The sequence below is a fragment of the Balaenoptera acutorostrata genome, chromosome 5, assembly GCF_949987535.1.
Source record: "Balaenoptera acutorostrata chromosome 5, mBalAcu1.1, whole genome shotgun sequence".
NCBI lineage: Eukaryota > Metazoa > Chordata > Mammalia > Artiodactyla > Balaenopteridae > Balaenoptera > Balaenoptera acutorostrata.
Window position 1 is genome coordinate 129,861,950 of NC_080068.1, and position 26,463 is coordinate 129,888,412.

At 35.6% G+C, this 26,463-nt stretch overlaps 1 protein-coding gene across 1 annotated transcript in view; it reads left to right on the forward strand.

Moving 5' to 3' along the window:
- The window catches only part of HSPA4L (heat shock protein family A (Hsp70) member 4 like), a 55,248-nt gene that overhangs the window by 22,740 nt on the left and 6,045 nt on the right, over positions 1–26,463 (forward strand). Inside the window, exons 9-18 of the mRNA XM_007172379.3 lie at positions 549–700; positions 1,202–1,308; positions 2,299–2,432; positions 4,404–4,603; positions 10,197–10,295; positions 12,615–12,752; positions 16,310–16,435; positions 16,735–16,842; positions 19,011–19,130; positions 23,981–24,142. Coding sequence (XP_007172441.2) covers positions 549–700; positions 1,202–1,308; positions 2,299–2,432; positions 4,404–4,603; positions 10,197–10,295; positions 12,615–12,752; positions 16,310–16,435; positions 16,735–16,842; positions 19,011–19,130; positions 23,981–24,142 — 1,346 coding nt within the window. The remainder of the gene's footprint in view (positions 1–548; positions 701–1,201; positions 1,309–2,298; positions 2,433–4,403; positions 4,604–10,196; positions 10,296–12,614; positions 12,753–16,309; positions 16,436–16,734; positions 16,843–19,010; positions 19,131–23,980; positions 24,143–26,463) is intronic.

A 26,463-nucleotide genomic window follows, 5' to 3' on the forward strand; every position in this document is an offset into this window, starting at 1 on the left:
TTCATGTGCTTTTTGAAGACTTGTATTTCTTGTTTTAGAGAAGGAGATTATAACTCATTGTTTATTCATAAGAGCAGGGCTACTAGAAATAGAGTTTATGAGAACTTCTGATTCATATTGTTTACATCATAAAACTAATGCTAGTTATATTTGAAGGTGTCTATATGTAAGATTTTAAAGATTGATTGAAACTGGAAATGAGGACATGACTGCTTTTTGTTAAAAGTTTTTTGTAATCAATTAAAATTACCTTCTGTGGCGATATGTGAGGTGGAAGTTAAAACTGAAGGACTCTGAAGTCCATGAGGTGTTTGTCTGTCCTTGTGGTCACTTCATCATCTAGACCAAGTACAGTACCTGATAAGCAGATAATTAATATCTACTAAATTTTGCTTTTTTCCAAAATTTATTTTTATCTTCTTTCCATTTTACCTTGTTTTGAGCAAATAAAAAAATACATTTTTTTAAAAAAGTACTTTCCGGGGTCTACTGTTCACATTTTTATAAAGGCTGTCTTATTTTTCTCAATTAAACCTTTCCTTTTCCAGACTTACAACGTGAAGACATAAGTAGTATAGAAATTGTAGGGGGAGCAACACGAATTCCTGCTGTGAAGGAACAAATCACTAAATTCTTTCTTAAAGACATAAGTACCACATTAAATGCTGATGAAGCTGTTGCAAGAGGGTGTGCATTACAGGTATGATTATTAGTCTTTTTTTAAATTTTAGAATGTATATTTTGCCAGAAATATGGTGATAGGCCTCAAAGAACTTTTTAATATTATCTTGTCCAACCAGTTATCAATAAGCTAAAATTAAATGGAAATTATTCTTGAAATATAAGGGTTGTGTCTGTCCCATTTGTTTGTAAGCTATCATAGGACAGTATGTCTGTAATTATACTGAAAAAGCATTTATTTTATGAATTCTTATAATTATTCCTATTTAAAATTCTTTTTTTGAGATTTAAACATATTTTACATCAGTTTTTGTAAAGTCACATTTTTACATCAGTTTTTGTAAAGTCACAGAAAGAGTGCTCTGACACTTTAAAATTTTAACTAGTTATTACCAAAAACCCAGAAATTTTTAAAATGTAACAATTTTATTATAAGAACTTTATTAAGCAGTTCAATCATGGCAACCTAGGGTATGTTTGGTGTTTGTTGATTTAAATATGGTATACATCTTATTTTCAGTGTGCGATTCTCTCACCAGCATTTAAAGTGCGTGAATTTTCCATAACAGACCTTGTTCCCTATTCAATCACGTTAAGATGGAAGACCTCTTTTGAAGATGGGACTGGGTAAGTTACTTCTAAAGCCTTGGTTAGAGCTTGTCATAAATAAGCAATTGAACCTACTGTTCTAAATTAGAGGAATTTATACTTCTTAAACTTGTCAAACACTTTAGAATACTATCTTAGAAACAAGGAGAATATAAAAATGATATATAATCTGTAAACCATTATGGCATATTTTTTTAATTAGTATTTTATTACAAAAGTAAAACATTCTCATTTTCAAATAAAAATCACAGTATAGAAATATAAAAACTTAAAAACTTGCATTTGCCGTACCCCAACTCCCTTAGCCCATTTTATTGAGGTAACTATTGTTAACAGCTGGGTATATATCTGTCCAGTCATTTTCTTTGAATATCCAAATAAAAGCATGCACTTTTAAATCGTACTTTATTATTAAATTTGCATTTCTGACTGTTGTGAGCTGCAAGTCTTTTCATGCTTTGACATTAACATTTCCTTTTCCATGAACTGCCCAGGATATAAATTGTTTACTTTCCTACCAAAATAAAACCTGTATTTCAAATATTATATTTGACTGCTTTTCAGAAGTATAGTTTGTATAATAAAATAAACCTGTATTTAGGTTTTGAAGTTGCTTTTAAGATTTTGTTCTGTGTTCTGTACATCTGCACCCCCAAGAAATTGAAATTTTTGCACAAATTTCAAAAATATCGATAGAATTTGGTCCTCAGATGTGAGCAAAAACATCCTTATATATTGCCTTAAAATATACCTATTCTCAGATAATTTTTCTCATTTTAGTAGGATAGAATTGTCTGTTACTATGTCAGACGTTCTAAAACTTTGAGCCCTAAACTTGTCAAAAGGCACGTTTATTTATAGCAAAACCAGTAATTCTTTTTCTTAACATTTGTGCACAGAGGTCTTTAAAATTGCTGCTTACCATGAATTAGAAATGAGATGGATTCTGTAATTAGGTTCATAGGCAACTTTCTATTTGTTTTTAACTGTTTTCCCACTCCATTTTAGGGAATGTGAAGTATTCTGTAAGAACCATCCTGCCCCATTCTCAAAAGTCATTACTTTCCACAAGAAAGAACCATTTGAACTAGAAGCATTTTATACTAATTTACATGAAGTGCCTTATCCAGATCCAAGAATTGGTAAGAGAACTCCAAAACGTTTTTTCATAAATTTTAGCCTCTTACAAATATGTTAATATTTGAATCAAGGAAACAAAGTAACATTTCAGCTAAGCCAGCACTGGATTTTTAAAGAAAGATAATCATACTTTTTTCTAAACGTGCACTTTTTAGTGCTCATAGTTTATTTCTGGAATAACAGCAAGTTTGAATCTTTTTAATTCATTTTGAAATGCGTATTTAAAATGCTCTGTAATTGACCTGAAAAGTTTGGGTGAGGGTTATTTTTTAATGGAAGAACTCTTTTTTTTTTTTTTTTTTTTGATTTTTTTTTTATTGATTGATTGATTGATTGATTGATTGCTATGCTGGGTCTTCATTTCTGTGCTAGGGCTTTCTCCAGCCGCGGCAAGTGGGGGCCACCCTTCATCGCAGTGCGCGGGCCTCTCGCCATCGCGGCCTCTCTTGCTGCGGAGCACAGGCTCCAGACGCGCAGGCTCAGCAGTTGTGGCTCACGGGCCCAGTTGCTCCGCGGCATGTGGGATCCTCCCAGACCAGGGCTCGAACCCGTGTCCCCTGCATTAGCAGGCAGACTCTCAACCACTGCGCCACCAGGGAAGCCCCTGGAAGAACTCTTTAATCAGTAAACTGAAATTGTGCTGCCAGACTGACTACATATTCTGATTTTAAACTTATGTTCACTGGCAACAACTAGAATCCAGTTAATCACTGGATTAATACGAAAGTGGAAACAGGAGACTATAATATCAATTTTAGCTGAGTAATCTTTTAGAAGATATAAAACAAAGTATGATTTACATCATTTAAAAGAGAAGGAATATTAAATGTAAAAATTTTCTGTATGTGCTACTTCTATTGATAGACTAAAAAAGGGGACAATATTAATTTTTCATGTACATTATTTAAAGCAGTAGAAGTAAATTATTGAAAATGGTATTAGTTTTCGAGGGCTTCTGGAACAAAGTACCACAAACTAGGTGGTTTCAACAATAGAAATTTATCGTCTCACAGTTCTGGAGTCTAGAAGTTCAAAATTAAGTTGTTGGCAGGACTGGTTCCTTCTGAGGGCTGTGAGGGAAGGATCCATTCCAGGCGTTTGTTCTTGGTTCATAGACGGCTGTCTTCATGTTCACATGACGTTCTCCTTGTGTATGTATCTGTCTCCAAATAAGGACACCAAGTCATTGGATTAGAACCCACCTGATGACTTCACTTTAACTTGATTACCTTGTAAAGACCCTATCTCCAAATAAGGTCATCTTCTGAGGTTACTGGAGAGTAGGGCTTCAACATATGAATTGGGGCCAGAGGGAGGTCACAATTCAACCTCTAACATAGGTCAGCCAAATTTTTTATATACAGTTTTTCTGCCTGGTAGTGTCTCTGTTACTATGGATAACATTATATATTTGAGACTTTTTTTTCTGAAAAATAAAACATCAGATTTCTTAAAGTGAAAAATTAATGTGACCTCAGTAGGTAGTAGTGACTGTATAACTTAGCAATTTTGCTATAGGAAAAATCCAGAAAAAATTTTAAATTGCTTTATTTATGAATTGCCAAGATGATTATGATTTGCAAAGTTTATAGCAAAAAGGTAATATCTATTTGGTTTTTAGACTCAGAAATTGAATTTTGGTATTTTGGTTTTAGTGTAGCAACATTGTAAAACTTAAAAGTGATATTGCCTTCAGCCAGATTGTCCTTGGTTAAGATCCCAACTCTCCTTTTTCCTATTGTTGATGATTTTGGGCAGGTTGCTTAACCTGTCTGAGTGTTTATACCAGGTTTATTAGTATATTAAAAAGGTGATCTGGGGGAAATGCATGTCCCACAGAAATTAATCAGCATATGATAATTTATGATTTTCTTTTGCCAGCATCTGAAAGATGATAGTAAAACTATTGAATGAATGAATTGAATGAGTTAATCTGAGGCCCATGTACTGATCAAAGCTCTTTTTTCCTTAAGGGAGCTTCACTATTCAGAATGTTTTCCCACAGTCTGATGGTGATAGTTCCAAAGTTAAGGTTAAAGTTCGTATTAACATCCATGGAATCTTCAGTGTGGCTAGTGCATCAGTAATTGAGAAGCAGAATATAGAAGGGGATCACAGTGATGTTCCTATGGAGACAGAAACTTCTGTTAAGAATGAAAGCAAGGATGATGTGGTATGTAGAAATTCTGTTTCAAAAAGGTTCCTCTAATATATGCAGTGTCTTAATTCTACCTGGTACTTTTAATAGTTGAAAATATTAATATCTGAGGTTTTGCTCTGAAGTTCTGCTATAGGAATCAGTATATAAACTTTTAAAAATACAATCATTAAAGAATAATTCTATTTTAAATGCTCTACATCTTTTCACATTGTAACATGTTTTTAGGAGGCTTGTGTATTTTTCATAGCATTATATGGAAAATATGCATATGTGTGTCTGGAGCCATCTTTCCTAAATTCTTTATTTCTATTAAAAACATTTATTATAGCTAGCTTTTTAGCTTACAGATAAATCCAATTCAGAATGATAAATTCTGAACTGTATACATATGTGTTTTTAGATTGAGAATACATGCTTAATAAAGAAATTTTCAGAGCTTAGTTAGGAGATATCTGTGGCAGTTGAGCAGAAGAATGTGCTGTACATTCAGTAACATTAAAACAGATTTTTGACAGTTTCTTTATGAAAGAGTTATATGACTCTAACATTGTATTTACTCTTGGCATACTATGAATGAAGGAATCTTAGGAGAAAGTTATTATATTCCATTACATAAAGTTTTCATCTTTTTATATATACTATTTGTAAGTTATTTTAATGGCTTTTGTTGGATTTTTTTCAAATCATAATTGGAGGTCTGCCCTAGGCTTTTCATATATTTCTGCATGTTAAGAATGGATTTTAAGATTTTAAATTTCAAGACAGTTTCTCCCTTTTGTGAAAGTTGTCTTTTTGTCTGTTTTTACTAACAGTTACTATAAAATCTTTTTTTCCAGATTGATCAGAATTCTACCACTACTCCTTAAAGTACTTCGTTAAAGGACCATGGCATTTTCTTTCATTCTTCTTCCCATGTGTTATTTTCCTATTACATCCTCCGTTCCTTGAATTGAGGAGAAGGAAATACTGTCCTAATATGTTAGTGAAGATACAGTCAATTTTTCATAAATAAACATAAGAGTAATAGGTGAAAAGCTAATTTTCTTAATTGTAGTTCACAATAATGTATGGCAGACGTTTAATCCATTTAAGATTTATTTTTTGTTAAATTGAAAGCATTCTGTATGCCTTTTATTTTCTTTGTTTTTAACATCTTTATTGGAGTATAATTGCTTTACAATGGTGTGTTAGTTTCTGCTTTATAACAAAGTGAATCAGCTATACATATACATATATCCCCATATCCCCTCCCTCTTGCGTCTCCCTGCCACCCTCCCTATCCCACCCCTCTAGGTGGTCACAAAGCACCGAGCTGATCTCCCTGTGCTATGCGGCTGCTTCCCACTATCTATCTATTTTACATTTGGTAGTGTATATGAGTCCATGCCACTCTTTCACTTCATCCCAGCTTACCCTTCCCCCTCCCCATGTGCTCAAGTCCATTCTCTACATCTGCATCTTTATTCCTGTCCTGCCCCTAGGTTCTTCAGAACCATTTTTTTTTTTTTAGGTTCCATATATATGTGTTAGCATATGGTCTTTGTTTTCCTCTTTCTGACTTACTTCACTCTGTATGGCAGACTCTAGGTCCATCCACCTCACTATAGATAACTCAATTTCATTTCTTTTTATGGCTGAGTAATATTCCATTGTATATATGTGCCACATCTTCTTTATCCATTCATCTGTCGATGGACACTTAGGTTGCTTCCATGTCCTGGCTATTGTAAATAGAGCTGCAGTGAACATTGTGGTACATGACTCTTTTTGAATTATGGTTTTCTCAGGGTATATGCCCAGGTGTGGGATTGCTGGGTTGTATGGTAGTTCTGTTTTTAGCTTTTTAAGGAACCTCCCAACTGTTCTCCATAGTGGCTGTATCAATTGACATTCCCACCAACAGTGCCTTTTAGAGTGAGTTCTTTTAAAGCTATTTCACTTTCTTCACCCGGTTTTCTTCAAAGTCTCTGTGTAATGTTTTAGACCTTTAGCTTTCTCTGTATCATGTTAGTGAATCCTGGGAACTAAAAACAAGGAGAGTATGGCCTCTCCTAGCATTTCTTATTTGCTGCTCTCTACCTCTCCTAGCATTTTCTACCTCTCCTAGCATTTCTTATTTGCTGCTTCTGTTTGTCTGTGGGCTTGAAATCCAGTTAGCCAGTCCTTTCGGATGATCTCTTGAATGTGGACTTAAAATAACTCACTCGTGAATAAAATGTATGAATTTATAACATCTGCTTTGGCCATTCAGAGATTGATTTGCTTACAAGAGTGTTTTCGGCTTACCAGAACCCAGGTAGTTGGTGTTCCGTATAAGGTATTTCTTCTTCTTAAGTGAGATGTTCCTGATTATTTCGTTTATAATTTATATAATCCAGAGCCAAAAAAAAAGGTAACTAACGTTATGGATCATATACTTAGCATTGTGGGTGAGCACATTCACATATATTAATCTCCTTTTAAATCCCTACCTTAGCTGATATGATAGGTGTTGAATAAATTGTAGTTTATTTCCTTATTCTTGCTAATAACGTAAGTTATCTCCTTATCGTTGCTTTTAACATAAGGGGTGATGTTGAGTACCCTACTGTGCAGAAGACATCCTGTGTACTGTATTGCATAATGGGTCTCTCTAGGACTTTTCTCTTTAATTCTGTATCCAGAAGTTTAAAAGCTTAAGGCTTAAATACCATTATAAAGCAGTCTCTCCCTTCCCCCCTCCCAAAACGTGAACAAATTCAAAGTATTTGAAGCTAATTGGAAGCTAATTGTTTTAAGCTTTACAGCAGAAGCTTTATAGCTGAAGGTTCTTTTTACTGTTCCCTAGTTGCTGACATTGCTGGCTCTGAGGTCAATGAAACCCAGACATATATCAGTGAGCAACAGTAGGAGTTCTTTGTTTTTTTCTCTCTTTGCATGAGAGTCAATTTATGAGAGATTATTTTATGGGCCTCATTTTTTCATTAAAAATTAAGATGGCCTCGATTTTCCTGAAAAACCATAACATAGATTGCCAACTTTTCTTCAACACAGTATAAGGATGTCTCAGAAAATGGACACTTTTCTTCTAGGTATTTAATAATATCTGGACATATTAGGAAGGTATTACAACTTAGGCTTCATGGCACAGTGAAGGATCAAAGAGACGATTTATCGTACTAATGTACCACAATTTATTCCCCAGTTGTTGACAATTTGGGTTGTTTATCTTTTTATCTATTTTTTAATTCAAAATATCTGATTACTTATATGTACCAGGTACTGTTCTAGGCACTGAGGATACAGTGGTATTAAGCAAGATAAAGAAGGTCCCCACCCATCTGTAACTTACATTCTAATGGAAAAGGATAGGCAAGAAGCAACAAGATACCATATAAATATAAAGGAAATTAACAGCAGGGGATGCATAGTGGAAATTAAGTGATGAGGAAAGCCACCTGTGAGGAAGGAAAAGGAAAGCTAGCCTGAAAGATGAAAAGGCAGTTTGAGAGTAAGGAGCAGGTAGGTAGTTATCCAGACAGAGAGAATAACAAAGGCCCTGACGGCAGGATACCCTTTTTTATTGTTACAGATACTAAGGTAGCTGATAATATAAAATATAGAAAAGGGGAGATGACAAAACAAAAAGAAATTGAGAAGGTAGGTCAAGGGACAGATTAGATAATTATTCTGGATTTTATTCTTAAGTGCTTTTTCATTTATTCAGCAAATAACTAGAAGTACCTAAATTGTGTGTTTGGATATAGCAGTCAATAGAAAGACAGTCTCAGCCCTCGTGGAGAAGCCAAAGTCTAGAGGCACGTCCATTAACTTACCCACTAGTGATAATATTCCTATGAACCTTCTTAAAATTATTTTAAAAGACTAACAGGTTACTCTCATATCAATTGTAAGATGTACAGTTTTCCACTTAATATATCTGAAATTGGGATGGGTCATGCAAATGATAATATCTTATATTCACTGTTGCCTATGGCAGTAATCATGAGAAGTTCTCATTATCTGTCTGTACATGTGTGAACTTGGTTGTTATTCCTAATGGCATGAGTAAGCAATTGCAACCCTTTGACATTAAACAGATTGTTTAAGGACCATTCAAGGAAGGAATATCAGTCCTGGTTGTTGTCCGAAAATAGTCTATTGACTCCTTCTGGTAAGATAAAGAAAAAAGCATCATAAAACTTGTAGAATAGAGGACTTCCTTTGGCAGTCCAGTGGTTAAGACTCCACTGCAGGGGGCACGGGTTCAATCCCTGGTTGGGGAACTAAGATACCGCCTGCCACATGGCGCAGCCAAAAAAAAAAAAACTTGTAGAAGAGGTATCAGTGGCTTATAAGAAAACATTAGAGACCATACTGGAGCAATTTTTAAACAAATGGCTGGGTCACTAATGCTCTTGATGGCACAGAGGACAATATTGTGTAGAATAATTCAAACATCAACAACTGAATTAAGTGATTCAGAAGAGTTGGATTCTTAATGTGAAGTAGTTTTAGAAATACCTTAACCATATTATTTGGTTTATTTCTTTCAGAGATATGAATATATACACAATAGAAGAGCTCTTTCAATAAGTATAAAATAAAAATGCTAAGTGATAAAGTATTTTGGCCTTAATTAGCAGCATTGTTTTCTTAGTATTACATGAAATAGAGTTATTAACGTATTTTTGTCTTTCTGCTTTACCTCAACTCACCACTATAACACATTTTCCACCTCTTTTCCATCATAGGGTTGGGGAAATTGTAGAGTTGGAAGGTGGAAGGGCAGGGAGGATGGGGGGTGGAATTTCAGTAGCTGACCTTTTAACTACAAAGAACAGTGGTGTAAATTATCTTCTAACTTGTTTTTCTCTTTGGCACAAATAAGCATTTATTCAGGATAGCCTTCTGGACATTATATGTATACTTAACTCCATATATATATATGAAGACCTAAATTATCCTGATTCCTGAATTCCAAGCTTTCTCCATTTTAGGAGGATGGTGGTGGGTAAGATTAAGAAAGACCAGAAAAACGTAATACTTGTGATTGTTTGCCAAGTGGCAAGTCCATCTTGGCAATCTTATGGGTTGAAAATTTGTCTTTTAGACATTAAAAAAAATATATTAAAAGTTTACATTGTGATAATTCAGAGACATCTACTTTGACAGTTTTGATACATTTCGTTTGAGTATTTTCCTACATTTAAAAAATATAATTGAATTTATGTGTAATACTTAAATTTTGTATCTTTTTCTCTTTATTTTTCCACATTAAGTTCTTTATAAACATTTTTCATGTCAAGTTTAATGTTCTCTTTTTTTGTGAATCTTGGTTTGTGAATTTGACTTGAGAACAATTTTCCATTTATTTTGCAGTTATTTGGCCACAGGTGAATGAAACAAGATTTATTCACATAGCATCAAATAGATCTTTTCATTTTACTTACTACCTGTTAATCTAATTATTTATAGTTACTCTCAAAAAACAGCTTCTACTTCACTGTGTTCACACATTTGAAAACAGGCTTGAACTCTAAGCTGCTGTTCATTACCAAACAAATAGAAAAAAGAAAGAAAGAAAAAGACTACAGATATTGTCAATTACATATTTTCTTTGCAGGATAAAATGCAGGTTGACCAGGAAGAAGAGGGTCATCAAAAATGTCATGCTGAACACACTCCAGAAGAAGAAATTGATCATACAGGAACCAAAACAAAGGTTTGTTATACTGTGGTTGTGTCTTTTTGAGATTGATATTTTGAGTTAATACATTTGCTGTGTAATGCATGCTTTTAATACACCTGGTGTTTTTAATTTCGTATTATGAAAGCATATAACCAGAATAAATACATTTCAGTGATTCACTATAGAAGATTTTTAAAAGAATGAATAAAATTATTTTTTTGGCAGGAAAAAAAGATGTTTTTCATTAATTTTTTTTTCTCATTAAAAATCATGTAATCTTGGGGCTTCCCTGGTGGCGCAGTGGTTGAGAATCTGCCTGCCAATGCAGGGGACACGGGTTCGAGCCCTGGTCTGGGAAGATCCCACATGCCGCGGAGCAACTAAGCCCGTGAGCCACAACTACTGAGCCTGCGCATCTGGAGCCTGCGCTCTGCAACAAGAGAGGCCGCGATGAGGCCCGCGCACTGCGATGAAGAGTGGCCCCCGCTCGCCGCAACTAGAGAAAGCCCTCGCACAGAAACGAAGACCCAACACAGCCATAAATTAATTAATTAATTTATTTAATTTATTTTTTTAAAAAAAATCATGTAGTCTCAGAAAATAGAAACCGGAATAGGACAAATGAAGAAAACTTAAATTAGCAATAATGCTGCATCTGAATATTAACCACTCTAAGCATTTTGCTGCATATCATAAAGCATTTTTTTTGTGCAAAATAATATTTTTGGTAGTAAAATTTTAAAGGGTAAATGACTCTATTATTAAGAGTCATTATTTTATTAAAAAATGATTGCTGATAGAAGAGAACGGAGAAACACCCTGCCCCAGTCACCCAGATGAATGTGGCTACAGCTCTAAACTATCATCTTTGACAGATTTTTCTAACCTGAATAGAATTTAATCTGTGATGGTTAGCTGTATAGATTTTTTCCAAAGGCTATAAAGATTCAGTTATAAATCCTAGTTGCTCAAGTAATATAAAACCTGAAACCCATTTTTCTAAATTTTTTATTTTATTCAGTATGTTTGCCTTTAATTATTCAACAGCTCTATTGAGATATAATTTACATACCATCCAATTCTCCCATTTAAAAGTACAATTCAAAGGTTTTTAATATACTCACAGAGTTATGCAGTCATTATCACAATTTTACAACATTTTCATCACTCCAAAAAGAAGCCCTGTACCCATTAGCAGTAACTCTTTATTTTCCTCCCAACCCTCTCCCTGCCAGCTCTAGGCACCCACTAATCTTTTGTCTCATTGACTTGCCTGTTCTGGACATTTCATATAAATACAGTGGTACAATATGTAGTCCTTTAATGACTGGCTTCTTTCACTAAGCATGTTCTGGACATTTCATATAAACACAGTCATGCAATATGTAATCCTTTAATGACTGGCTTCTTTCACTAACCGTGTTTTCAAGGTTCATCCAGGTTGTAGGATATATCAGTACTTCATTCCCTTTTATGGCTGAGTAATATTGTATCATACAGATGCATACCACATGTATTCATTCATCAGCTGATGGACACTTAGATTGTTGCTACTTTTTGACTATTACGAATAATGCTATTATGAACAATGATATACAGGTTTTGTGTGGATGTATATTTTCATTTTTCTTGGGCATGTACCTAGGAATGGAATTGCTGGGTCATATGGTATCTCTGTGTTTAACAATTTGAGGAACTGCCCAACTGTTTTCCAAAATGGCTGCAATATTTTACTATGTTGTCAAAAATGTATGAGGGTTCCCATTTCTCTATATCCTCGCCAACTCTTCTTTTCCTCTTTTTTTTTTTTATTATAGTCATCCTAGTGGTATGAAATGGCATGTCATTGTGGTTTTTATTTTATTTATTTATTTTTGGCTGGGTTGGGTCTTCGTTGCGGTGCGCAGTCTTCTCATTGTGGTGGCTTCTCTTGTTGTGGAGCACGGGCTCTAGGCACGCGGGCTTCAGTAGTTGTGGCATGCGGGCTTTAGAGTGCAGGCTCAGTAGTTGTGGCACACGGGCTTAGTTGCTCTGCGGCATGTGGGATCTTCCCGGACCAGGGCTCAAACCCGTGTCCCCTGCATTGGCAGGCGGATTCTTAACCACTGCAGCACCAGGGAAGCCCTCATTGTGGTTTTAATTTGTATTTCCAGCACAATATTTTTTATGTAGAAAGATTTAGTGTATACAGGGTGTAAAATACTATCAATATTAAAATAATGTTTTTAATTAAAGTATAGTAGATGATAATAGTTTTGTTTGATTTTACTTTGTTTCATCAGAAATCAGTCTCTTAAATTTTTAAAACTAGCTTAAAAATATATTTACACTTTTCTTGCATTTCTTTTGCAGTCTGTACCCTCAGATAATCAAGAGCGATTAAACCAGACCATTAAAAAAGGAAGAGTCAAGAGTATTGATCTACCTATCCAGAGTAGCCTGTGTAGGCAATTGGGCCAAGATCTTCTCAACATCTACATTGAAAATGAGGTATATAAATCAGAATTGATGTTGAAGTAGGTGGTAGTGTGTTCTGAAATTTTTGTAGAAGTAAATGATTCTCCCTCAAATTTGTGGAACTAGGCTATAACTCATAAGGAATTATTAAATAGATTATTAAACTACTTTATTTTGGACAAAATGCTGAGCTGTATTTGTGTCATGTACAGTGTAACTTTCACCTTAGTTACATGAAAAACATGGATTGTCTCCACTATAGAGAAAGGCCTTTCCAATACTAGTAATTCTTACCCCCTTTTATTGTGTCTTAACAGTAGCACACCCAGCAGACATTGTATAGGAAAGTATTACCAGCTCCCCTCTTCTAATGTGTTGTCCTTAAAGATTAAGGTTCAATTCAGAATGTTTTCTGACTTCCATTTAATACTTTTTAGAATCTGTTGTCATTCTTGAAATTTTCTTTACATATTTACATGTTTCATTTTACAGTCTCTTGAGGAAAAGAGTTTGGTTTCTTTACCAGTAGTTGTGTGTAAAAAGTAATTTTTTTATATTAAAATTTACACTTAAGTGGTAGTTACTAATTTCTACGGGCTTGACTGGCATTAAAGAAGGTCCGTTTTCTCTGAAGTGCCACATACTCTCCAATTGCTGCATGTTATTCTAGGAATTTCCTCAAGAGATTTTTGACTTTACAATGCTGCTCTTTCTAGTACCTAAGTATATCACCTATTCATTAATTATTAAAGGCTACACTTTATGTGAAGCAAGCATTTCTAGAGATCCTGAATAATTCTTAATTTGTATGATTTGAGACTAATTTTCTCCAAGGAATGAATTGTGGGGAAGTGCAGCTAATGATAAATTTTGTGTATAAGATTTTTTCTTAAATTTTTAAATGGCTCACTATTTTTTTTTTATTATTTTTTAAAAGAAATTATTGTATTTATTTATTTTTGGCTGCGTTGGGTCTTCGTTGCTGCGGTGAGCGGGGGCTACTCTTCATTGCGGTGCACAGGCTTCTCATAGCGGTGGCTTCTCGTTGTGGAGCATGGGCTCTAGGTGTGCGGGCTTCACTAGTTGCAGCATGCGGGCTCAGTAGTTGTGGCTCGCGGGCTCTGGAGCACAGGCTCAGTAGTTGTGGCGCACAGGCTTAGTTGCTCTGGGGCATGTGAGATCTTCCCAGACCAGGGATTGAACCCGTTTCCCAGCATTGGCAGGCGGATTCTTAACCACTGTGCCACCAGGGAAGTCCATGTCTCACTATGTTTTTTTCAAATTGGAATATAGTTACTTCACAATGTTGTGTTAGCTTCTGCTCTACAGCAAAGGGAATCAGTTATACCTATACATATATCCACTTTTTTAGATTTCCTGTCTCACTATTTTAAATTCACAAGTATCAGTGCATTGTTGTATTATGTTTAAAATACTATGTTTTTGTTAAAGTACAAATTTTGTTTTTTATTAGTCTTCAGATTCTTTCTTTGCTTTTGATTTGACAATAATGATTTTTGTTAACATCTTTAAATACTTTGATATCTTATTTAATCCTCAAACCTATGAAGTGTAAGTATTCTTTTAATAGATGAGGAAATAGGCAGAGGTAGACTGAATCACCAAAGTTCAGAGAGTAACCTTTTGTTTTGGAGCCAGGTAGTCTGTCTCCAAAGTTCAAGATCACAACCGCTATACTGTGTCACTTACCAAAGCCAACATTTATTCAGTACCAGTTATGTGTCAGGCACTGTACTAAATATTTTATGTGAATTACATCAATCTTATTAACAGCCATACGAGACAGATAGAAGTAAGCGCTCTAGGATAAGAAAACTGAGGCTTAGGTTAGGTGACTTTGCTGCAATTTCAAAGGTAGTAAGTGGGAAACCTGGGATTTGAACACCAATATGTACAATGACATAGTCTATGGTTATTTTTTTTAAAAGCTTTTATTGAGGTATAATTCACATACCATACAGTTCACCAATTTAAAGTGTACAGTTCAGTGGCTTTTGGTATTACATTATTAATTTTTTAAATTGTGGTAAAATACATATAACGTGAAATTTGCCATTTTGACCATTTTTAAGTGTACAACAATTCAGTGACATTAATTATATTCACAGTTATATAACCATTGCCACTATCTTTTTTAAAGATTTATTTATTATTTATTTTATTTATTTTTGGCTGCATTGGGTCTTAGTTGTGGCACACAGGATCTTCGTTGAAGCATGCAGGATCTTTTGTTGCAGTGCGCGGGCTTCTCTCTCGTTGTGGTGTGCAGGTTTTCTCTTCTCTAGTTGTGGTGCTTGGGCTCTGTAGTTGTGGTGCGTGGGTTCCAGAGTGCGTGGGCTCTGTAGTTTGCGGCACGCGGGCTGTAGTTGAGGCACGTGAGCTCAATAGTTGTGGCACACGGGATCTTAGTTCCCTGACCAGGGATCAAACCCGTGTCCCCTGCATTCTAAGGCAGATTCTTTACCACTGGACCACCAGGGGAGTCCCACCATTGCCACTATCTTTTCCAAAACCTTTTCATCACCCCAAACAGAAACTGTAACCATTAAGTAATAACTCTCATTCCTCCCTTCCCCCAACCCCCAGTAAACCAATCTATCAATACTTTCTGTCTCTATGAATTTGGTAGATAACTCATATAAATGTAATCATAGAATATTTGTCCTTTTGTATCTGGCTTATTTCACTTAGCATAATGTTTTCAAGGTTTATCCACTTTGTAACATGTATCAGAACTTTATTTCTTTTTATAGTAGAGTAACATTCCATTTTGTATGTATACATTTTATCCATTCATCTGTTACAGATCAAGTGAGTTGTTTCCACCTTTTGGCTATTGTGAATAATGCTGCAGTGAACATTGGTGTACAAATACGTTTGAGTTCCTGCTTTCAACTTTTTGGTTATATACCTAGGAGTGAAATTGCTGGGTCATAGTGTAATTCTTTTTTTTTTTTTTAGAATTTATTTATTTATTTATTTATTTATTTATTTATTTATTGGCTGTTTTGAGTCTTTGTTGCTGCGCGCGGGCCTTCTCCAGTTGCGGTGAGTGGGGGGGGCCACTCCTTGGCGCAGTGCGGGGGCCCCTCACTGCAGTGGCTTTTCCTGCTGCGGAGCATGGGCTCCAGGTGCACAGGCTTCAGCAGTTGTGGCACACGGACTCAGTAGTTGTGGCTCGGGGGCTCTGGAGCGCAGGCCCAGTAGTCGTGGAGCATGGGCCCAGCTGCTCCGCAGTATGTGGGATCTTCCCAGACCAGGGCTTGAACCCGCATCGCCTGCATTGGCAGGCAGACACGCAACCACTATGCCACCAGGGAAGCCCCATATTGTAATTCTTTGTTTAGCTTCTTTAGGAGCCACCAAACTGTTTTTTCCCTAAGCTGCAGTATTTTACATTCCCAACAGCAATGTACAAGGGTTTCAAATTCTCCAAATCATCACCAACACTTATGCTCCATTTCTTTGATTATAGTCATCCTAGTAGGTGTGAAGTGGTATTTCATTGCAGTTTTGGTTTGTATTTCCCTAGTGTTTTCATGGCAGCTAATCTGAAACTTTTTGAATAGGGGAAGATGATAATGCAGGATAAATTAGAGAAAGAAAGAAATGATGCGAAGAATGCTGTTGAAGAATATGTATATGATTTTAGGGACAAGCTTGGCACTGTCTATGAAAAATTCATCACACAAGAAGTAAGTCTAAATTTTGTAGTTTTTTATGAGAACTATTTAAATGTTTGCTTGAGAATGCTAATACGAATTATGTAAATAAATGCACCAAATGTGTTATTGTTGTCAATCTTTTTGAGTACATTTAGGAATGGTTCTTAGTTATTCTTCCAAATTGCAGAAGGCTGGTGAGAAAGATGTTTATAAACAAAAAGTTAGAAAAAAAATAATTTTTTACACTTGAAAAACATTTTGTCCTTCCTTGATGACTTTTATTTCTAAGGAGAGCATTTTCAATCAGTATCTCTTAAATGTATAACTAGGACTTGAGAAAACTGTCTGCAATATTGGAAGACACAGAAAATTGGCTTTATGAAGAAGGAGAAGACCAAGCTAAACAGATTTATGTGGATAAGCTTCAAGAACTAAAGGTAAACTTTTTAAAGTCCATGTTAGTGTTGAACAGAACATTAAGTTGTCCTAAAAATTATGGTGTAAGAGCACAGTGTATGTGTTTAATAAATAAATATATAAGAAATTACTAAGGCAGGTATGTGTAAAAGGAAGTGTTCTCTGAATTTGAGAGGTGAGTAATGCTACATGATAACTGAAATTAAATAATGTATAATCATATTTGTCTATCATGATACTCAGATATAAAAATTTAGCAGATGACCAGAGTGTTAATATTACTTTCATACAAGCCATATGTTTCTGAGATGTCATTAAGAAGTGATTTGTCAACCTGACCCCTTATCCATTATTGCTCTGCTTCTTTCCCTCTTGACTGCTCCGATTTTGAGGAGTAATACACTGCCCTTTTGTATTTTCACATTGTAACTAATGTGAAATTAGTGGGACACCAGGCCAGCAAAGAACTTGAGAAATAGTACCCCTGCTCTTCAGTGTCCTTTTACAAATAAATAAGGAGATGTGTCCACCAGCTGCCCTTTTTCTACTAGGTCAGTGGTCTGACTTTAAGAAAAGACCACTATTACTCTTTTCCTTCTGCTTGCTACCCAGCGCTCCCCCACACAGAAAAAAAAAATGCTTTAAAAGATTAAAAGTTAAGATTGGAAGGATGACAGGAAATTTTAGTCTTTCCTTCTTTGTGTGAATCGTAGCAGTGCTTTAATGTGCACATGAATTACCAGGGGCCCTTATTGAAAAGCAAATTATGGTTCAGTATATCTGACTTGGGCCCATGATTCTGCATTTTTTAATAAGCTTCTAGGAGATTCTGATGCTGCTGGTCCCTGAACCATTCTTTGAGTAGCAAGTGAATACACAGATGCTAAGTGATGACATTAGTAAGGACTTCTAGCGTATGGGAAAAGGAAGCCCTTCAGGGATTGGCGGGGGCGGTGTGTGCAAAAGAAGTTACTTAACTTAAAAGCAAAAGAAGTTAATACCTTGCAAAAATTACCTTCATGCCAATAAATTACTTTCAAAGGGAATAATTAAAAAGCAACTTGAAAACCTAAGCTTATGAATGCAAAACTAGCTTTACTGTATTTTATCTTGGTGGTTTTTACTCCCCATCTCCCTAAAATACATATACTTGGGGCTAGAGGAGCAAACCAGGCAGCTGAGGCTAACAGAAATAACTGAAAAGCCCAGCAGCTCCCAGAATGGATTATTTCACTTCAAGTATATAAGTAACCATAGAAATGAATGTTATAGATGTTTTCACAGGCTTTACTGTTTTTTTGAGATGGCTTTTAGGAATTAAAAATGCTTTCAAAAACATTGACAATAAAAAGTATAATGTGTAAATAGACTAAATGCAACATGGTATCCTGGAACAGAAAAAGATGAAATCCACATAATCTGGAGTTCAGTTAATAGTTATACACCAGTGTTGGTTTCTTAGTTTTGACAAATGTACCACGATGGTATAAGATGTTAACATTAGAGAAAAGGTGCTTGGCTCTTTATTGTTTCCTTTGTAACTTTTCTGAAAACCTAAAATTGCTGTAAAATAAGCTGATTTTTATTTAAATATGTAAAGGATTTGAAAGAAAATATTTGTTTTTCTAATGCATTCCCCTCCTCAAAGTTATAGGAGGCTGTTTTAAAATTTAGAAACTCCCTCCTACCAGGCAGCTGGGGCAAGGGGCTGAATGGGTCTTTTTGTTTTTAAGCACTGTACTTAAAATACACATCTTAATCTAATGAATAAATATAACATAAATAATATTCAGTAGGTATTAAATATCAGGAAATCCCAGTAATCTTGTTGCTTTTAGAGTTATATGCATTATAAATATTTGAAACCAAGTTTCAAATACATGAATTCTGCCCGCAGCATATAGTCCTTATGGTTTTCTTAATGGTTTTATAGACTTTTAACACGTAACTTTAAAGTAATTAAAGTTTTTCTTTGGATTTGAGAGGAATCAAGAGGTAATCTTAATGAATGAGAGAAGACAGGCATTCCTGTGTAGGATTCAATAAGCAAATAATCATCTCCACGTAGGAAAATAAGAGGGGACATATTTTAATCTGACCACCTTTCTTTCCTATTCATCATTCTGTAAGGGCCCAATAAAAGTTTTCTGTTAATAACTTTTTCTTTTTAAAAAACTTACGTTAACAGAAATATGGCCAGCCTATTCAAATGAGGTACGTGGAACATGAAGAGAGACCAAAAGCTTTAAACGACTTGGGAAAAAAGATCCAACTTGTCATGAAAGTTATAGAAGCATACAGAAACAAGGTATTGAATTCATAAAGTAAACTGGTGATGATGGTAATGTGTGTATTACGCAGAGAGGGTGGGGTAAATCTAAAAATTCTCAACTACAAAGCTATAGCAGTTGTTGCTACCAAGTTCCAGAGACATTGTGCACCAAACTTAAAACTTTTTTTCTTTATTGTAAAATTATCAGTAAAGGATACTGATAATTTAAAATACAGTGCAGATATGTGGCTTTAATCTTTTAAAATTCCCTAAAACTATATTATAAATTAATCCAGTGACCAAATTCATTGTTTTCTTCTTAGGGGTTTCATTATAGTGCAAAAGGTTTTTTTGGACCTTTTTTAATTTACAGGCCTCTTTGAAACTGGACTCTGCTAGCATTCATTTTGTCCCTTGGCCTCTTTTTCTTTTGGTTGCACTTTGTCTTCCAGTCTTTCAGTCATCTGTAACTCCCGTATCATTTATTGTTTTATATATGTGCCCAAATCTATCTTACTACCCTTAACCTTTCCACTGTTTTTCAGCCTCAAATGTTTAGTTATATAGATAGTATCTCCATTTGGATGTAACAGTAAGATTTGACAAAATTAAGCTGATGATTTTTTCCCTCTAAATCAGAGGTTAGCAGACTTTTTCTTTAAATGAACAAATAATAAATATTTTAGGCTCTGTAGGCCTACCATCTCTATACAGCTACGCAACTTTGCCATTGTAGTGCAAGAGCAAACACACAATGTATAAACAAATGGGCATGGCTGTGTTCCAAAATAACTTTATTTAAAAATTCAGCAGGTTGGATTTGGCCTGCAGGACAAGTTTGCTGACTCCTGTTTTAAACAAATATTCACTATAATTCCCCCAGGTTTTACCCCTGATGTTAAAATTGCATCAGTGGGCTGGAGAGGCCAGCACCAGAAAGATTTAGGCAGGGTGTTATCATAGCTTACATTTATCAAGCACTTACTAAATTTTAGGCACTTTGCATGAATTATCTCACTGTACTCTCACAAGAATGTATTATGTAAGAGAATTGCAGTGCTTAAGCAAACTTGTCAAGGATTACACAGGTAGTTTAAGAGATGCAGTCAGGATAAAACCTAAGCAATCTGAAACATACAAACCCTTAACAACTATACTGCTTTTCACTACACAATGTGGAGGGTGATTACTTATTTTAGAAATAAAAGATTTGTAAATTCTATAAAATAAAGAGTGCAATCCAGCCAACCTAAAAGAATCATCCAGGTACGGATTGTGAATGTGCCTGCCAATGTCAATGTCCATATAAGTACAAATAGAATGTAAGGATAATGGAAAAGTAAGAAGGAACAAGCAGACAAATAAAAACACCAAGAATATTTCACACCTGGTATTGGAAGATCTGTATACAACTACTATAACCTAGTGTTCGCCAGGCTGTAGCAGTCTTCTTGAGGATGCAGGTTTAAAATATTATTCAAAGCAAGGCAAGATTTCACATATGCTCAAGAATTTTGAGTTACTATGTTCCAGGCTCTCTTCAAGGTGCTGGAACTACAGCATCAAACAAAACACTGAACTTGTTTCTAATATGCTTCAGTGGGAAGAGATAGACAATAAATGAGTTACTATGAAGTAGTCAGATGGTGGTGATAAGGGCTATGGGAGAAGTAAGGGACTGCCGTAGGTGGAGGAGATTTGTCAGAAAGGCAGACTAATAAGATGACAGCATGTGAGGGGAGAATTAAAGAAGCTGAGGGTTCAAGATGTATGATAACTATAAAGAGAATGTACTTAACAAAGGGGTAATAGCAGTTGCAAAGGGGAGAATGTGTTGGAGTAACAGTAAGGAAGCCACTGTGGCTCAGAACAGTGCAGGGTGGGATTATCAGTTGCCAGATCATGAAGGGCCTAGTGGGCCATTATAAAAGTTTGGCTTTTACACTAAGATAGGAATCCACTGGAGGCTTTTGAGCATAGAATTTTAAATTTTGACTTATCTTTTAAAGGCTATGGAAGCAGAGAGACTAGTTAAAACATTAGAATGACACAAGCAAGAAGTGACGGAGCCCTGAACCCGGAGAGTGTAGGGGGAAGAAGTGGTTGGATTTCTGCTGCATATATTTTGAAGGCAGAGCTAATAAGATTCACTGATAGATTTTATGTAAATATTACAGAAAAAGGAGTCAAATGACTCCAAGGATTTTTGGCCTGCAAGGGTGAAGTTGCCATTTACTGAAATGGGGAGAACCTGGAAGAGTAGGTGGGGAGATAATCATGAATTTGAAACATAGGTAAGTCGTTTCAAACATTACAAATAAGAATTCAAGTTGGAAGTTGGATATAGAGTAGGGAGTTCAGGGAAGAGGTTCAGGCTAGAGATTATTTTAAAAGCATGCAGACAGGGACTTCCCTGGTGGCGCAGTGGTTGAGAATCTGCCTGCCAATGCAGGGGACACGGGTTCGAGCCCTGGTCTGGGAAGATCCCACATGCCACGAAGGAACTGGGCCCGTGAGCCACAATTACTGAGCCTGCGCGTCTGGAGCCTGTGCTCCGCAACAAGAGGCCACGATAGTGAGAGGCCCGCGCACCGCGATGAAGAGTGGCCCCCACTTGCCGCAACTAGAGAAAGCCCTCGCACAGAAACGAAAACCCAACACAGCCATAAATAAATAAATAAATAAATAAATAAATAAATAAATAAATAAATAAAAATTAAAAAAAAAAACTTGCAACTTTCACGTTGTGCATTTTAAAAAAAAAAAACATGCAGACAGAGGGATGAATGGGGAGGAGATCCTCTTTCTATATGTTGCATTGTCATTTCTTTCTGGTTTTGAGACTGCCAGTCTAAATCACGACATCTTAGATCGTTGCCTACATGTGACAGCTGCAGTTGTCTCTTTCAGACAAAATTTTATTATGTATTGGGTTGGCTGAAAGGTTCATTCAGTTTTTTCTGTAAGATGGCTCTAGTAGTGCTTAGTTGTCTTAAACTTCGTTCAAAACAATTTTATTAGATTGTATTTTGACAGCTGTCATATCAGCGTGCATTTTAAAAACAACATCAAAATTGGTGAATTTTTGTGTAGCCATTTTAATATTGAAGATGGAAGAAAAAAAAGCAACATTTTCGGCATATTATGCTTTATGATTTCAAGCAAAGTAAAAATGCAACTGAAACACAAAGATTTGTGCAGTGTATGGAGAAGGTGCTGTGACTGAACAGACATGTCAAAAGTGGTTTGTGAAGTTTCATGATGGACATTTCTCGCTGGATGATGCTCCACAGTCGGGCAGACCCGTTGAAGTTGATAGTGATCAAATCGAGACATTAATTGAGAAGAATCAACGTTATACCACGCAGGAGACAGCAGACATACTCAAAATATCCAAATCAAGTGTTGAAAATCATTGGCACCAGCTTGGTTATGTGAATCACTTTGATGTTTGGGTTCCACATAGGTTAAGTGAGAAAAACCTTCTTGACCATATTTCCGCACGTGATTCTCTACTTAAATGTAATGAAAACGTTTCGTTTTTTTTTTTTTTTTTTTTTAAAGAATTTCACTTTTATTTATTTATTTATTTATTCTTGGCTGTATTGGGTCTTCGTTTCTGTGCGAGGGCTCTCTCCAGTTGCGGCAAGCGGGGGCCACTCTTCATCGCGGTGCGCGGGCCCCTCACTATCGCGGCCTCTCCCGTTGCGGAGCACAGGCTCCAGACGCGCAGGCTCAGCAGTTGTGGCGCACGGGCTCAGCCGCTCCGCGGCATGTGGGATCCTCCCAGACCAGGGCTCGAACCCGTGTCCCCTGCATTGGCAGGCAGACTCCCAACCACTGCGCCACCAGGGAAGCCCATGAAAACGTTTCGTTTTTAAAACAAATTGTGACGGGCAAAGAAAAGTGGATACTGTACAATAATGTGGAACAGAAGAGATCGTGGGGCAAGCGAAATAAACCACCACCAACAACACCAAAGGCCGGGCTTCATCCAAAGAAGGTGATGTTGCATATATGGTGGGACTGGAAGGGAGTCCTCTATTATGAGCTCCTTCTGGAAAACCAAACGATTAATTCCAACAAGTACTGCTCCCAATTAGACCAACTGAAAGCAGCACTCGATGGAAAGCGTCCGGAATTAGTCTACAGAAAACGCATAATCTTCCATCAGGATAACCACGTGTTTCTTTGATGACCAGGCAAAAACTGTTACAGCTTGGCTGGGAGGTTCTGATTTATCTGCCATATTCACCAGACATTGCACCTTTGGATTTCCACTTATTTTGGTCTTTACAAAATTCTCTTAATGGAAAAAATTTCAATTCCCTGGAAGACTGTAAGAGGCACCTGGAACAGTTCTTTGCTCAAAAAGATAAAAAGTTTTGGGAAAATGGAATTAAGATGTTGCCTGAAAAATGGCAGACGGTAGTGGAACAAAAGGGTGAATGCGTTGTTCAGTAAAGTTCTTGGTGAAAATGGAAAATGTGTCTTTTATTTTTACTTAAAAACCAAAGGCACTTTTTGGCCAACCCAGTAATTCTTGTCAACAGCTTAAACATATTCTGTTGTAAAAGTCAGAATTTTCTGTCTAGCTTGCTCTGTGCCTGCTTAACTTATTTTTCTTTACTCCCTGACAAATTTAAGTCCATGCAGCTTCTTTCTTGGCTAAGTACTACTTTTTCCTCTAACACTCTTCACCATTCTTTTCCAAACCTGACTTCTTCAGAAGGCCTTTCCTTTTAAAACCCCATACTGATTTTTCTTTCTCCCAGTTTCTTCAGTTCTGTGTAGTTTGTAAATTATCAATAAAGCAGAAATTATCAATAAATTGGTGCTTATTGAAAAACCTGTTACATTATGTAAAGTGTTTTTTTTCCTAATAGGATGAAAGATACGATCATTTGGATCCTGCTGAAATGGAAAAAGTTGAAAAATATATCAGTGAACCCATGAGTTGGCTGAACAGTAAGATGAATGCACAGAACAAACTAAGTCTCACTCAAGATCCTGTGGTGAAAGTTTCAGAAATAGTCGCAAAGTCAAAGGTTAGAAACTATAAACTTCTCTTTTTCATGGGTTCAGTCACTAAACTTTTTTAATGGGAGCCATACTTTGAGAAATAATCAACTTGGCAGAAGAATATAGAAAAACAGGAATTTGAGGCTAATCTTTAATTTTGGGAAAAAAAACCATTCTAGGTGGGACATCTCTGTTCCTTGATTTAATTAGTCATATACACAAAGCTGTTTTTTAGATTTTAAGTGTAATACAGAATGAAGTAAAGCAATGCGGAACTCCAAATATGTCCGATTTTTCTAGGCTGTATAATACTTCTGAGCCTCCATTGTAAAACGGCAATATATATTTGTCTTTGACATAGTTTGAAATGTGTAAAATTCCATCGTAAAATCTTACTTATGAGATAAACTTTCCAGTTTAAAAAACATTACTACTGAAAATGTTAAAGGTTATAGAAAACACTATGAAAAACACGGGGACAAACTTGATAATGAAGATCAGCATCTAAGTAGAAAAATGAGTAAAGACATTGGTAAAACAACTGACAAAGAAATACATATCCAATAAACACTTGAAAAGGTGTTCATCTTCATTACTAATCTAAGAAATGCAAATCTCTTCTCTCTGATTTGGCTGTGTGTTTACATTCACAATCTTTGCCATAATTGCCAAGGGTGTGAAGAAATGGATGCTCTTCCTGAGCAACTTGGTTAAATTTGTTACCGTTTTTCTGGGACATCATTTCAGAATATGTATAGAAATTTAAAATGAGTTTACCCTTTAATGCAGAAATCACAATTCTAGGAATTCATCTTAATTTGACTGTTACGTAAGTATATGCAGATAAATACCCTTGCTTATGATAGCAAAAACCTGGCAACAACCTAAATACCTATCAGTAAGAAACTAGATAAATAAATTGATGCATATTTCAACATTACAACACATTTTGACAATATAGTATTTAAGATATCAGAGATAAATCTATTTAGATATATAGATTTATACAACATATTGTTGAGTGAAAAAGGAAAGATAACTTTATTTAGATTCTGTAATCTCACTGTATCAATTAGCATGTTCATAGATTTGTATGTTTGGAGATGTGTGTGTGCATGGACATACATCTAGGATGTTCACCAAAAGGTTAGTTATGTTAATCTATAGGAGATGGAATTTCAGGTGATTCTTTTTAATCTAGTTCAGTATGTCTGTAGGTATTTGATTCATTTTTAAAACAAAAACAGGTTTTAGGGTGTTTTTTATTGGAGTATGTTTGATTTACAAGATTAGTTTCAAGTGTACACACAGTGATTGTTTTTATAGATTATACTTCAAAGTTATTATAAAATATTGGCTGTATTCCCTATGTTGTACAATATATCCTTGTAGCTTATTTATTTTATACATACTAGTTTGTACCTCTTAATCCTCTACCCCTATCTTTCCCCTCCCCAGTTCCTCTCCCCACTGGTAACCTCTAGTTTGTTTATATCTGTGAATCTATTTCTTTTTTGTTATATTCACTCATTTGCTTTATTTTAAAAATTCCACATGTAAGTAATAACATACAGTATTTGTCCTTCTCTGTAAGCATAATACCCTCCATGTTGTTGCAAGTGAATTGTCATTCTTTTTTTATGGCTGAGTAGTAATATTCCATTGTATACACGTGCCACATCTTCTTTGTCCAGTCATCTGTTGATGGACACTTAGGTTGCTTCTGTATCTTGGCTATTGTAAATAATGCTGCTAGGAACATTGGGGTGCATGTATCTTTTCAAATTAGTATTTTCATTTTTTCTGGATATTTACCAAGAAGTAGAATTGCTGGATCATATGGTAATTCTATTTTTAGCTTTTTGAGGAGCCTCCATACTGTTTTCTATAATGGATGTACCAATTTACATTTCCACCAAAAGTGTACCTAGGGTTCCCTTTTCTCCATATCCTTGCCAAAATTTGTTATTTGTGTTCTTTTTGATGATAGTCATTCTGACAGGTGTGAGATATGTCATTGTGATTTTGATTTGCATTTTTCTGATGATTAGTGATGTTGAGCAACTTTTCCTGTACCAAAACGGGTATTTTTTTAAATCATGAAACAATAAGAGTATTCTCCTTTTGAGAAAGTTTGGCAAAGAATCTATAGTAATTTACTCCTAGTCAGATGAGATGCAGAGTGTATTAAAGAACAGTGTGCACTAAAACACTCCCCAAGGATATTACTTCCTATGTTTCCGTCCCTATCCCAATATCTGTGACACTGGTCTTGAAAGAACTTTAAGTGTTTCAGTAGCTTTATCTGAAATGGTCTTTTATTTCTGTGTAGAAAAAGCAAGGATAT